This window comes from Cyprinodon tularosa, unplaced genomic scaffold, assembly GCF_016077235.1.
Source record: "Cyprinodon tularosa strain WSP-4 unplaced genomic scaffold, ASM1607723v1 ctg288, whole genome shotgun sequence".
NCBI lineage: Eukaryota > Metazoa > Chordata > Actinopteri > Cyprinodontiformes > Cyprinodontidae > Cyprinodon > Cyprinodon tularosa.
The window spans coordinates 752175-766679 of NW_024038994.1; the positions used below are offsets into that span (position 1 = coordinate 752175).

The window sequence follows — 14505 nt, forward strand, 5'->3', positions numbered from 1 at the left end:
TATCATTTTCAAAACTACCACGTGCAAAAGAAATCCAGATACCTGCCGGTTACGACATTAGCATTGTTGGTGTGGTACAGACTGTACTGCTATGATTTATGTTTGGCTGCTTTAATGTGTTTCATAGAAAGAAGGGGATTCAAATATTTTTGTAGGAGAGCCAAACTTATCCAAATGAAGGTCTTTGTGTTCCTTATTTCTTTAATATTCAGAAAAAACGAAAACAAAAGTATCCGGACCAAAATTAAATTATATTTTTTATTGAAAAATTAGGTCTTATTTGTACGGTCGCCCTGAAGTGCAAACTGCAACTACAAATCTAAAAGCGCAACTACATTAAGGAAATCGCAACTACATAAAGCAAAGCGAAACTACATTAAGGAAATCGCAACTACATAAAGCAAAGCGCAACTACATTAAGGAAATCGCAACTACATAAAGCAAAGCGCAACTACATTAAGGAAATCGCAACTACATAAAGCAAAGCGCAACTGCATTAAGGAAATCGCAACTACATAAAGCAAAGCGCAACTACATTAAGGAAATCGCAACTACATAAAGCAAAGCGCAACTACATTGAGGAAATCGCAACTACATAAAGCAAAGCGCACTACATTAAGGAAATCGCAACTACATAAGGCAAAGCGCAACTACATTAAGGAAAACAAAACTACATAAAGCAAAGCGCAACTACATTAAGGAAATCGCAACTACATAAAGCAAAGCGCAACTACATTAAGGAAATCGCAACCACATAAAGCAAAGCGAAACTACATTAAGGAAATCGCAACTACATAAAGCAAAGCGCAACTACATTGAGGAAATCGCAACTACATAAAACAAAGCGCAACTACATTAAGGAAATCGCAACTACATAAAGCAAAGCGCAACTACATTAAGGAAATCACAACTACATAAAGCAAAGCGCAACTGCATTAAGAAAAACAAAACTTTATAAAGCAAAGCGCAACTACATTAAGGAATTTGCAACTACATAAAGCAAAACGCAACTACATTGAGGAAATCGCAACTACATTAAGGAAATCGCAACTACATAGAGCAAAGCGCAACTACATTAAGGAAAACAAAACTACATAAAGCAAAGCGCAACTACATTAAGGTAATCGCAACTACATATAGCAAAGCGCAACTACATTAAGGAACTCGCAACTACATAAAGCAAAGCGCAACTAGATTAAGGAAATCGCAACTACATAGAGCAAAGCGCAACTACATTAAGGAAATCGCAACTACATAAAGCAAAGCGCAACTACATTAAGGAAATCGCAACTACATAGAGCAAAGCGCAACTACATTAAGGAAATCGCAACTACATAGAGCAAAGCGCAACTACATTAAGAAAAACAAAACTACATAAAGCAAAGCGATACCACATTAAGGAAATCGCAACTACATTGAGCAAAGCGCAACTACATTAAAGAAATCGCAACTACATAGAGCAAAGCGCAACTACATTAAGGAAATCGCAACTACATAAAGCAAAGCGCAACTACATTAAGGAAATCGCAACTACATAGAGCAAAGCGCAACTACATTAAAGAAATCGCAACTACATAGAGCAAAGCGCAACTACATTAAGGAAATCGCAACTACATAAAGCAAAGCGCAACTACATTAAGGAAATCCCAACTACATAAAGCAAAGCGCAACTACATTAAGGAAATCGCAACTACATAAAGCAAAGCGCAACTACATTAAGGAAATCGCAACTACATAAAGCAAAGCGCAACTACATTAAGGAAATCGCAACTACATAAAGCAAAGCGCAACTACATTGAGGAAATCGCAACTACATAAAGCAAAGCGCACTACATTAAGGAAATCGCAACTACATAAAGCAAAGCGCAACTAGATTAAGGAAATCGCAACTACATAGAGCAAAGCGCAACTACATTAAGGAAATCGCAACTACATAAAGCAAAGCGCAACTACATTAAGGAAATCGCAACTACATAAAGCAAAGCGAAACTACATTAAGGAAATCGCAACTACATAAAGCAAAGCGCAACTACATTAAGAAAAACAAAACTACATAAAGCAAAGCGCAACTACATTAAGGAAATCGCAACTACATAGAGCAAAGCGCAACTACATTAAGAAAAACAAAACTACATAAAGCAAAGCGCAACTACATTAAGGAAATCGCAACTACATAGAGCAAAGCGCAACTACATTAAGGAAATCGCAACTACATAGAGCAAAGCGCAACTACATTAAGAAAAACAAAACTACATAAAGCAAAGCGCAACTACATTAAGAAAAACAAAACTACGTAAAGCAAAGCGCAACTACATTATGAAAAACACAATCACATTAACCTACCGGAAAAGGTAGGTACCAGTGGGAAACATGAGACATCGCTGATTGGACGACGGCGCCGTTTGACCCTTGAACCGGAAGTTGCGTCGTCTGAACAGTCCAGCTTCTTTTAAGTGTGTCTTCAGTGTACACAAACTAACTGAAATTTCGTGATTAGTCTTGAGCATATCCAGTATCACCTGCGCGGTTAGTTCCACACAGACTCACATCTTTATGGTCTCTCTCTGTGGAAGGCAGGGCAAGTCTCCCAATAAGCTAACATTTAATAGCTTTTCATGCCAACATTTTCTTAGTGTTTGCAAAAAAACAAAACAAAAAACAAGAAAACACTGTCAGAACTCCCAATTTACAAAAATAAAATATATACTTTTTAGACTTTCAGGCAACTGTTTAAGACTGCACTCATATACTGTATGCATTTTTATAGTCAATATTTATTCAAAAGTTGGTGTTCGGCTGAAACTTTTAACTGACCATAAAAAATACCACTTTGCTCTCACATCAAAAATAATCTGCTTTTTGAAAGAGTCCAATAAAAACAAAACACCGTCTTCGAGCTCTTTCTTAGTAAAGTGGAGATGAAAATATATTTTGCTGCTGAGATAAATCTTAACATGACTGCATACTAAAAAAAAAGAGGCCAGTTTCATCACCACATTTTCTCTTCTATGCCAAAAAGCAAACAAGTAAAACAAAAATAATTTTCATACAACTTCTAATTATTCTTCAATGAGCTGGGTTTCATCAACAGTTCTGCCTAGAAAGGCAATCAAATGTTTTCTAAAGAAAGTAAAAATTTTTGCCTTGTTTTTGCAGATACTTCAAGAACTTGTAACTCTGGACGATTCCTACTGTTTCCTTCACATGGCATCAAAGTACAGCAAGAGGTTGTACCATGTTAATATATTTGCAGCATGTCTGTAAGTCAACTTTTGTTAAGAAACTTGTCCAAAAAAGAAAATAAATAATTGAAACAATTAGTCACATCCTCTAATTTATCTTTTTTTGTTATTTTACTGAGATTTTATGAACCATATCAAAGTAATAAAAATACATTTTCGCACAGCAGAACATTATTAGACCTATAAGTGAGACAAATGCTTTTAATTATTGGCTGTCAAAGCAGGTAAGAGTTGATGCATGGCGACAGCTCCTTATTATACCAGAGAAATAAATCAGGTATAAAAAGATCAGAACTTAAAAATTGCACAGGAGCGAAAAAGTAGATGTCAGAAGTTAAACCAAAGGTGAAGAAAACTGTCAGAGAAGACCTTTTGAAAAAGTTAATGAAAGTCGGAATATAAAAACCAGACATCTAAAGACTTTGGGGTACCAACTTACTATAAGGCTACCCTAATACATGTTTAATCGAGAGTTTAGACATATGTAAACACTTAATCTTGATTAATAAAAAAAAAATAAAACTATTAACATTTAGCATGCTTACAAATGCTTACAAGATAGCAAGTTAGTTCAGTATGAAATGCTGAAATATAATCAATGCCAAATGAACTGGTTAGGCTCACTGTTTGGAAAGAACCGGCCCGTTTCTATGGAGGATAAAAAGTGCCAAAATTAAATAAATAGATACAGCATTAAATAAATAATTAAATGTGTCAATACTTAATTAAATGTGGAATTAAATAAATAAATGTGTCATTCATTAATTAAAACCACATCACTAATATAAAGTGCCACAATTAAATAAATAAATATATCGATAAACAATTAATTATATGTGTAATAATTCATTAAATAAATAAGGAATTAAACATATAAATGTGTCATTAATTTAATAAAATACGTCTTCATTTTATTAAAAATATATATATATCTATTTCAGTGTGCATTTAATTATTTCATGGTCCTGTGTCGCAGTGCATTGAAACCATTAAAAGAATATGTCAAACTCACCCATCAAAGTTAGGGGGCGGGGTTAACGCGAATCGAGTCTTAAAGTCCTTAATGTGCAGGGTGACCAATCAGGTGTTAGATAACCGCCCCCTTACTTTGATGGGTGAGTTTGACAGATTCTTTTAATGGTTTCGATGCACTGCGACACAGGACCATGAAATAATTAAATGCACACTGAAATAATCATATATATTTTTTTAATAAAATGAAGACGCATTTTATTAAATTAATGACACATTTATATATTTAATTCCTTATTTATTTAATGAATTACACATTTAATTAATTGTTTATGGCTGTATTTATTTATTTTATTGTGGCACTTTATATTAGTGACGTGGTTTTAATTAATGAATGACACATTTATTTATTTAATTCCACATTTACTTATTTATTTAATGCTGTATTTATTTATTTCATTTTGGCACTTTTTATCCTCCGTACATTTCATCTGTTGCTCACCTTTAAATTATGCAGAATAAATACTTCAGTCACAGTGTAAATTATCTAGAGACAATTCTTTAAACTATGTATGGTTATATCTATTTAACTATATTTATTTACTATATCAGTCATCTGTAAGAAGCAGCGTTACAGCAAGGAATAATCATTATTTATATCTAAAACTAATACGTTTGCAGTGATTTAATGAATTTAGCGTAATATTTTTCTTCGTGATCATTAGACTTTTCCTTAAAGTGGAACCAAATTGGCACAGCATAAAAAACCGGGAGAAAAAACCTTCATTAATGGGTCACAATGGATGTTTTAACCTAAAGGTCTGCATTCCTCAGTTTAAGGTGCTCATCAATGGGAGCCTAACTCATGAATCTGCTCTTCCCACTACCCAGGAAACCCATAAGGAAGCACGCTGTAGCATTTGTAATTTTAAAACAAATGAGACAGACAGGATATGAAGCCATTTTACAAGACAAAGTCATAGAAGCACCTATCTCATTTTGCAGCGCTGCTCAACACATCTGGGTACAATAAGCATGCAAATCCCAAGTGTCAAGGGAGGACAAGAGATTTTAAGTGAACCTTATGTTACAGCAGATGGGCCATCTACAAAGTTATAACTGCAGCTCAAGTATATTTAATGGAGCTGCATATGCAGAGCAGCTCTAATTATGCAAACAAATAACAGCCGACCGGGAATTATCACTCTGACAAGCACCGAGCCTTAAGAACCGCTGCTATGAACAGATAAACTGTTAGCATTATTTACATTTGTGTAATAAAGTCGACGGTCCGTCTTGCTGTTTTTCAAGAGTCTCGATCTACAGAGATGACCTATGTCAAAAACAAAGTGATCTCCTGGAAAAACCTCAACTTTACGCAGGCGTCTGATCCTCAGCGATATTCCAAATACAATTATTAAAATCTGTGATTATTGAAGCAGTTGAACGCACTAAATGCCTCTTGATTTTTTCCCTTTTGTTTACTTAATTTGTTTACTCCATTTAGTAATTACTACCTAAAGCAAGGAAACTAGAGGGGAGACATGGACTATTTAGTCATAATTATCATCAAGTCATCAGTGAGGGTTTTGATTACAATTTTGTTTCATCCGTTTCTGACCCTTACAAAGTAGAAGACAAGAAGAAATCCTCTGGATTTTGTCAAGTTTTCCCAAATTAGTTTTCCTGTTTTGATTTTTTGAAAATAATAAATGCGGTTGGAGCAAGAAGTTAACGTACTATAAAAGTACAAACCGGATTCCAAAAAAAGTTGGGACACTAAACAAATTGTGGAAAAAAACCTGAATGAAATGATGTGGAGGTGTCAAAAACAAATACTTAATTCAGAATAGAACACAAATCGCAGATGAAAAGTTTAAACTGAGAGAATGTATCATTTTAAAGGGAAAATATGTTATTTCCAAATTTCATGGCGTCAACAAATTCCAAAAAAGTTGGGACAAGGCCATTTTTACCACTGTGTGGCATCCCCCCTTCTTCTAACAACACTCAACAGACGTCTGGGGACAGAGGAGAGCAGTAGCTCAAGTTTAGAAATAGGAATGTTCTCCCATTCATGTCTAATACAGGCCTCTGTTCAATCGTATTGTGCCTTCTTTGTTGCATCTTCCTCTTTAAGATGCGCCAAATGTTCTCTATAGGTGAAAGCTCTGGACTGCAGGCTGGCCATTTCAGTACCCGGATCCTTCTCCTACGTAGCCATGATGTTGTGATTTCTGCAGAATGTGGTCTGGCATTATCTTGTTGAAAAATGCAGGGTCCTATTTTACTAACAAAATCTCACAAGAATTTGCAAAATATCACGAGAGTTTGTAACAGAACGATGAAATTTCACCACATTTTGAAAGTAAAATAGATCGATACCGCGTTTTTAAAAATCAATTTGATATCAGCATATGAAAATATATTTGAGTATATTATTTTTCAAAGTGTCAGAAATGGAAAATAAAACTGCTATTTCCAATGATCAAAGAAACGTATTTTTGTCCAGCTTTAACATCGGTATCGATATCGGTTATCGGCTACATGAGTTTTAAAATATCGGATATCGGCCAAAATCCCAATATCGTGCATCCCTACTTTAGATTGATAAAAGAATTTCAACGAAAGAATTGCAACTAGGGATGCAACATATTTACGCAGTTTTACAAGATAATATGATCCAAAAAATACATTTCGATGCTTATTAGCATTTAAATGTGTAGAGTAAAGACATGAGAGTTCTTCCTTTACAGGGTCCTTATTAAAGTTAGTCAGAAGCTTAGTAATTCTTGTTTTACTGTGTTTTCTGAAGAAGAAACCAGACCCAACACAGTATGGGTTAAATGCACTTTAGGGCTTTGCTAATGTTAACGTAGCTCTCCTGTAGGATGACAGAGCACTAAGCAGCTGTAATTTGCAGTAAAATTACAGATAACACAATAAGACAGCCTGCAATTTACAGTCATTTTAGTGCATGAATCAGGTAACTATATAATACCTTTTCTGCAGTTCACCACAGGTTGTTAGGTGCAGGATCAGCGACAGCCTAGTTGAAAATGGATAAATGGCTAAAAGTCTCAGTTTTTATGAGAAATAAGTCAGAGTTTGTGTTCAGCTTCATTGAATAGAAGCGTGTAATTAAATGATCTTTTCAAAAAATTAGAAGGGATCTTGGCGACATGATGGAAGGACCAAGGTTCACTAGATCAGGTCCTGTAATGAATGAAAACTGGAGAATAAAAAATATATATTGTTGCTTTCTATTTATTTTATAAAAATGTTAAATCAAACCTCTGTTTTTCTCTTGTCTGTTTCACAAGGATTATATAAAAATGACCCATTAAATTTTTATTGTCATACATTCACAGTGAGAACAGGAGTAAAAAGACCCAGAGAGCCTTTAAGTCTTATCTCATTTATCCATCCATCTACTCTATATGTGCTAATCGTTGGAGGGTCTTCAAGTTTGAAGACGTTTCTCTTCCCATCCAGGAAGCTTTTTCAATTCAATGACTTTATAAAGTAGCCCAACAAAGCCTTGTTTTTGCTTAGAAAACATGCAAATTGAAACAAAATCAGATTTCAGCTTTCAAAAACCTGCAATGCAGCAATAGAGTTGATTCCTTCCCACTATCACCGTAACCCCAACCCCTCTTCAGCCAGGCCAACTATTCCCTTTAACGACCCCCTTTCAGAGACATAGACAGGTATGGGGCATTGCAGGCTAACAAACAGCCAAACGACCCCCATTCCAAAGGGGTGGACCCTTTCATCCATTTCAATTTTGAATTGAAAAAGCTTCCTGGATGGGAAGCAAAATGTTTTCAAACTTGGAAAGAAAGTCCAGTGGATTGTTTCTTAACTTTTCTGGAATGACAGGACCAAAAATCATGTAGTCATGCTCCTTTATACTGTTATCAATGTAGAGGCCAATTACCCGATCAGTCATATGTTTGGGCAGTGAAAGATGCAGTGAAACATGCACAGCCAATGTGAACAATTATCCACTAACATGCATAAAGGACCCTGACCTAATTGCTCTAAGGCACCGGATCTACAAACTGTACCACCCTGCAACTCCAAAAACTGTTTCCTGATCATTTCTTGGTATGTAAATTTTGTTCCAACTTTCATTTAAAACAACCAACTTCATGAGTGACTTTAAAGTTGATTATTTCCACATGCAGTAATCCTACACATTTTTTTTTGCTGTTCTTGGACATAAAAATTGTTCACAATAAAGAAAAGGTTTTGTGCTCTCATTAATAAAACATTTCTTAGGATCCATACTAAAAGTGTAGCACACCAAACACCTGAAAATGGAATATATATATAAAAAGAAAAGCATGAATATGCATAAAACCAAGAGATTTTCCCTTATAGGTACAGTTATACCTTAAAGTTCGTGTCCACGGCTCTACTTTAATGTTAGTCCTCTACAGACTCTAATTTAAATGAGCCAGTTGATCTATCCTATGTTATTTCATTGTGTCCATAGCAACTGCAGCAAAGAGAATAAAAGCAAACAGCAGTAAAGGTAAGCACAGTTTAACTGAGGCAGAAATAGATGTATTAGTGAGTAGGGGTGAGTATTGGCTGGGTGTTGCGATTTGAAACATGGAAACATTATTGAACCCCAGTGGGCCTTAGCAGATGGCCGCTCACACTGAGCCTGGTTCTGCTGGAGGTTTCTTCCTGTTCAAAGGGAGTTTTTCCTCTCCACTGTCGCTACAAGCATGCTTAGTGTGAGGGATTGCTGAAGAGTCAATGAGTCGATGCAATCAGCTGGTTCTCCTTAGGTAGAAAACTTTGAATCAATCTGACTGGATGATCTGGTTGAACTGGAAAGTGACCTGAGATGACATGATGGGAATTGGAGCTATAGAAATAAACTGAGCTGAATTAAATACATCACAATATTTGTGCTAAATCTGTGGATTGAACGAACATCCTTCAAATGTCTATGTAATTAGAACTCCAAATTTCCCAGTAACTCACCTACAGTAAATGTCAACTTTTTCAGCTGCTTTTTCCTGCATGACTTAGATGACTGCAAGCTTCAGTATGACGATAACTTTGTTTAAAAATTTAAATGTTGGTTCAATATTTGTTCCTGCCCATTTTGATTGCTCTTTTGAAGAATTGAATCATGCAATAGGAGGGAAATGATGTGAATTGGCGCTATAGAAATAAACTGAATGAATTGAACGATAGTTGGGTAACGATACGATATTATGACGATATTGTGTTGTTTTGAGTCGTTCCAGTTTGACTGCTTCAAATACAGATCTGGCACTGTGTCACGCAGCTAAAGGGCTCCACAGAGCTTTCTGCCAGAGTGGGGAAGAGCTAGCTCATTTTCCCTCATTGTTTTAGGTAAACATGTTTTGTTTTTTAAAATCGACACTAGGTAGTGAAAGATCGATATTATATCGGGCAGCTGAATATCACGATATATCACCAAAACAATTATTTCTTACAGTGAGGTGAAGATTCAGATAAATATGTTTTGTAGCCACAGTAAATGAAATAAAAAATAGCATTAAAGATATAATGGAGGATTTTCGCATGAGGGAAGAGGGAGGGAACGCCTTTTAAACGCGTGCACGAGCCCATTTCTCTTCGTGCACGCTCTGTTTAAAAGCTGCTGTTTCATCCCTCATACAAACTTGCTTTCCAAAAGATTTGTAATTTTTCCACTATGTCAGACTCACCAACGGCTTTACGTTAACATATCACCAGAATGATTGACAGTTAGGAGGACCACTTATAGCTGCAGAAAGAACATCCTCCACTGATGGAGGATGTTAGATTATATAGGCAGCACTGTGCTTGTTGCCGGTTCTGATATCTAAGTTTTATGGATAATATGATGAAATGATTTAGTTCCAAAAAGTGGCGTCATGGAGAGAGCTAATTAATTCTTGATTATGTTTAACACGTTGGGGAATTTGAGCAGGTAAGAGCAGACAGGAACCACAGTGGTGACGGATGTAATTATATAAAATGGTCCAAATTTGAGAGAGCAGAGATTTAATAGGGGCAAAAATGATCCTGTTTCAACCACATCTTCTTATCTTAGGTTGATTATTTTAGACCTTTAATAAACCGGCTGCATCACAAAGCCCCACCCTTTTTCAGTATATATTAAGCATGTAAATTTAACTGGAAGTCAAAAATATATATTTAATTCTATATGCTCAAATTAATGTTAGTTATTTATATCTAATTGTGTTTCCTTAGATCCATGAATCCGGCTTTCCTTCCTTTGTTTTAGATGAGAGGCTGATCTTTTTAACACCTCTGAAGAACAGCCTGGATCCAGCAGGGGGATTTCTTTATTCAACCGGAGATTTAACAGGAGAAGCGGCGCAAGTGAAGTTAGACACTACTGTCGGACAACATGCGGTAATTTATAAATGTTTTAAATCAGGTTGGGTCCGGATTAGCCAGCAGGTGGGTCAGACCGTGGTCAACAAATCCGTGACCTCTGATCTAGAGGTTTAAATAATATGCTAATTTAAATATGAAATAAAAACAATCTAATTAATATCCATTACAAAACAAATTGATAAAAGTAAACGTGAAAATTCTTACTTTTTTCCCCCCATACTGTTTTCTAAGACGGAGTATTAGGGCCGGGCTACTGATTTGTTTTTTTTTTTTTCTATTTTGAGAACAAGATCATCACATTACAAGAATAAAATCATCATTCAACAACCTGTTTCAGAAAGAAAGCTTGGAGCTCCGCCCAGCAGATGATGGCCGACCAGCTCCACCAATCAGCAGCCAGAGTCAACTTTGACATCCTGCCCAGTTTGATGCTGCTGCTAAAAGATTTCCTGATTTGTCAAACCGATGCTAAAGTAGAACTTCACATGATGCTCCACATTCCTCATTTTAGGGAAGACAGGGCTTCTGGGAAGAATTGTCATAAAAGACAACTTGTTTCTCATAATATTACAACGTTATCCTCGTAATTTTACGACTTTATTCTAGTTATTTTTCGACTTTATTGTCGTAATTTTACGACTTTATTCCAGTAATTTTTAACTTTATTGTCGTAATTTAACGACTTTATTCTAGTCATTTTCCGACTTTATTCTCGTAACTTTACAACTTTATTCTGGTCGTTTTTCGACTTTATCCTCGTAATTTTACGACTTTATTCTTGTAATTTTTTAACTTTATTGTCTTAATTTTACGACTTTATTCTAGTCATTTTTCGACTTTATACTCAAAATTTTAAGACTTTATTCTAGTCATTTTTCGACTTTATCCTCGTAATTTTATGACTTTATTGTGGTCATTTTTCGACTTTATCCTCGTAATTTTACGACTTTATTTTATTAATTTTTTTTTACTTTATTGTCATAATTTTACGACTTTATTCAAGTCGTTTTTCGACTTTATTCTCGTAATTTTATGACTTTATTCTAGTCATTTTTCGACTTTATCCTCGTAATTTTATGACTTTATTCTAGTAATTTTTTTACTTTATTGTCGTAATTTTACGACTTTTATCAAGTCGTTTTTCGACTTTATTCTCGTAATTTACGACTTTATTCTAGTCATTTTTCGACTTTATCCTTGTACTTTTACGACTTTATTCTAGTCATTTTTCGACTTTATCCTCGTAATTTTACGACTTTATTCAAGTAATTTTTTTACTTCATTGTCGTAATTTTACAACTTTATTCTAGTCGTTTTTTGTCTTTATCCTCATAATTTTATGACTTTATTCTAGTCATTTTTTTACTTTATTCTCGTAATTTTACGACTTTATTCTCGAAATAGAAGAAAAACAAACCTGAAAAAAAAAACCTAATACTCCGTCGTAGTTTTCTCTAATATTGCAGTCTTGAGGAATTTAATGTCTGATTGCTGCTCTTGGAAACATTATTTAAGCCACTCACCATTGCCAGAGGAAGGATTGCCTGGATGTCTTTCTGAACCACTGTGAGCTCCGTCACGACCTTTTCTGAGTCGGGCACCGGGTTCTGTCCCTTATAGTCGATGTTCCAGTTGATCCTCCTGGTCACGGAGAGGCTGGTGAAGTTCTCCATCTCAAAATCCAACTGCATAACCTCAATGTTCCCCAACACATCGCTGCAAAGTCATAAAAAAAATAATAAATACACACAAAATATTCAGATGACATGAAAATTGCTGCAGACCACAGAGAGGAGCTGTGATATTTCTAGAAAAAAGGTAAATGACAGAATATAGCTTATAATTAGTGGTGTTACAGTGTTTAATATGCAATATGTATTGAGTAAGACGTTACTCCCCTCCACTGTTAACGATGGCCCCAAGTCGCCCGTTAAGTAAAGAAATATGGATTTTCACATTAAAGCCAGATTCATAGAGACACTTGGTGGCTTTAAGTTGGCAATTCTTCACATTCAAGACTATATGAGAATAGAAGTGTTAACGCTTTTAAACGGTAATGTTCTATTCATCTGTTTTGACTGATAACATAAATTAGTTTCAACAAGTGTGAGAAAATAAATAAAAATGTCTTATTTTGTTTTCAGCTCAATTCACTGGCATTTATTCCAGCCTGCATTCTGTAAGTTGTCAAACACATTATTTTATCCCTTTTCATTCTGTCTTCAGCAGCATAAGAAACTTCAGTTTGATTTGGATAAGAACATTTTGCACAGCAGCTCATGTCTTAAAAGTCACTGCGAACTCTTTTACTTTTTAAATAACATTAAAAAAATTGCCTTGCTCGTAGGGATTTTACTTGGATAGGAAACATTTTTTAAATATGTAATTGGATTTATATACTGTATTTTTAATCAAGAGACTAATGAAAAGCAAGACAAACATCAAGTCTGATTCTTGTTTTTTATTTGTATGAGGATAAAAATGGTATTTTTTAAACTTTACTCAGACTTGCAAAGGATAAAAATTGTATTTTTTAAACTTTACTCAGACTTGCAAAGGCAAAGAACAAGAAGTTCCATCAGATGGGACTCAAGAACCAAAAAAGGTGTTTGATATTGTCATCCTCTTTATTAAAACTAAATCCTAGACAGCAGGTTGCTCTATCTTTTAGTTCAAAGTTCATAAACTGAATAAATAATTCCTGATGCACATCGGAAAATTAAGAAAGAGTCGGTAAAACCTAACAGAGAAAAAGTGGAAAAACTGATCTGTTTTATTGCAATATTTGCAAGATGATGTTATAAAGTACTACCTACTTATTGATCTAACCCATATTTTCTGAGGTATACACTGGAAAAACGATCTTGAAAAAGGTAAAAATGTCTTAAATTAAGTGTATTTATCCTTAATTTGAGTTGGTAAATGAGATAGTTTGCCAATGGAATAAGTATTTTTACTCTTAAAATAAGATATTTAGATAATATGCACTTGGAATAAGACAATGCAATTATGTTTTCTTATTTTAAATCTAAATAGTCTTGTTCCATTGGCAAAATGTATCTTTTATCTCCTCAATCCAAGAACAAATGCACTTATTTTAAGAAAAAAATTACTTATCTGGATTTAGATTTTTTCCCGTGTAAAACTGTGAGTTTAAACTCTGTCAGGGTGTTTTGCAGAAAAGATAGCTGTCCTGTTTCTGCATCCTGGGGCCGGGTGTAGGTCAAACCCACAGCCCGTATGTATAGCGGCCATGTTTGGCTCTGAGCAAGCTTCTGTTAAGCGCATCATGCAATAAGCTGCTTGTTTGAAGTAAGGTTGTTTAACCGGATAAGTTACGTCTGTCTGAAAACATTTAACAAGATCATGTTCCTCTGCCTGGCTGTGTGTTTCCTGGACGGGGCCACCTTTTACAGCTGCTTTTTGTATCTCTGCTTCTGTCTCCTTGAACCCCAGTGGGCCTCAGCAGATGGCCACTCACACTGAGCCTGGTTCTGCTGGAGGTTTCTTCCTGTTAAAAGGGAGTTTTTCCTCTCCACTGTCGCTACAAGCATGCTTAGTGTGAGGGCCGGCGATTGCTACAGGCGAGCTAGGCAATTGCCTAGGGCGACAAATGTGTTGGGGGCGCCCTCTAGCGTCGCCCTTAGGCTTACTTCCCATTAATCATAGAATTAGAAAAAAAAGCGAATTAAACCGGTTATGAAGCGTCCGTCAGTTTGACTTAACCTTACGTATATATAAATAGCAAAATATGAACAAATAAATATACCACCGTTTTTTTATTTATTTTTTCACATTTAAGAGAAAATCGGAAAAGATTCTGATCACTTTTCAAGCGCCCTCCAACCCGGAAGTCGTGACGTCAATCACTGCAGCATGTACACCAATATTTTGG

General features: G+C 35.3%; 1 protein-coding gene across 1 annotated transcript in view; it reads right to left on the reverse strand.

Annotated features, from left to right (window-relative positions):
• The window catches only part of tmem132e (transmembrane protein 132E), a 254119-nt gene that overhangs the window by 96427 nt on the left and 143187 nt on the right, over window positions 1–14505 (reverse strand). The window contains exon 4 of the mRNA XM_038290758.1: window positions 12134–12326. Coding sequence (XP_038146686.1) covers window positions 12134–12326 — 193 coding nt within the window. The remainder of the gene's footprint in view (window positions 1–12133; window positions 12327–14505) is intronic.